This window comes from Eurypyga helias, unplaced genomic scaffold, assembly GCF_000690775.1.
Source record: "Eurypyga helias isolate BGI_N326 unplaced genomic scaffold, ASM69077v1 scaffold18979, whole genome shotgun sequence".
Taxonomy (NCBI): Eukaryota; Metazoa; Chordata; class Aves; order Eurypygiformes; family Eurypygidae; genus Eurypyga; species Eurypyga helias.
Genome location: NW_010270320.1, coordinates 69,740 through 70,226, shown reverse-complemented (window position 1 = coordinate 70,226; position 487 = coordinate 69,740). Strand labels below are relative to the sequence as shown.

Below are 487 nucleotides of genomic sequence, written 5' to 3'. Positions count from 1 at the left end.
CCTGCTGGAGCTGGAGTTGCTGGAGCAGGGAGAGCGGCTCGTCCGCTTCTCCGAGTACGTCTTTGCTCGGGGCTGGCAGGGCGTTGGCGGTGATGATGAGGAGGAGAGGAAGATGAGGAACCTGGCGTGGGGTCGGCGGCGGCACTTGATGGCTGTGGCGAGTGAGCCAGAGCTGTGCTGGCCCCAGGGCTTTTCCTGGAACCACCGTGCTGTGGTTCACTTCGTGGTGCCAGGTAAGGGGGACCTGCCTCCCTGGGACAGGGGAGGATGGCGCGGTGGGTGGCTCTCATGAGGGCCATTCTCAACAGTGCGTTTGGGCCGGCCTCAACCGTCTTACCTGGGTCACTTCCAATTTCTGTTCTGTCCAAGTTAAACCCCCTCAGAAATATGACAGGGCACATACTCCCACGGCTTGACAGCTCAAAGAAAACTCCCGTCATGCACTGTGAAAGAACCCACACTGATTCCTGGGCCCTTTGGTCCAGGT

The 487-nt window shown here is 60.0% G+C and overlaps 1 protein-coding gene across 1 annotated transcript in view; it reads left to right on the top strand.

Moving 5' to 3' along the window:
* The window catches only part of LOC104514665 (beta-1,4-N-acetylgalactosaminyltransferase 3-like), a gene marked incomplete at its 5' end in the record, with an annotated part of 13,854 nt that overhangs the window by 9,409 nt on the left and 3,958 nt on the right, over positions 1 to 487 (top strand). Inside the window, 1 exon segment of the mRNA XM_010158409.1 lies at positions 1 to 233. This exon segment is cut by the window's left edge and continues 8 nt beyond it. Within this exon segment, the coding sequence (XP_010156711.1) occupies positions 1 to 233 (233 nt within the window).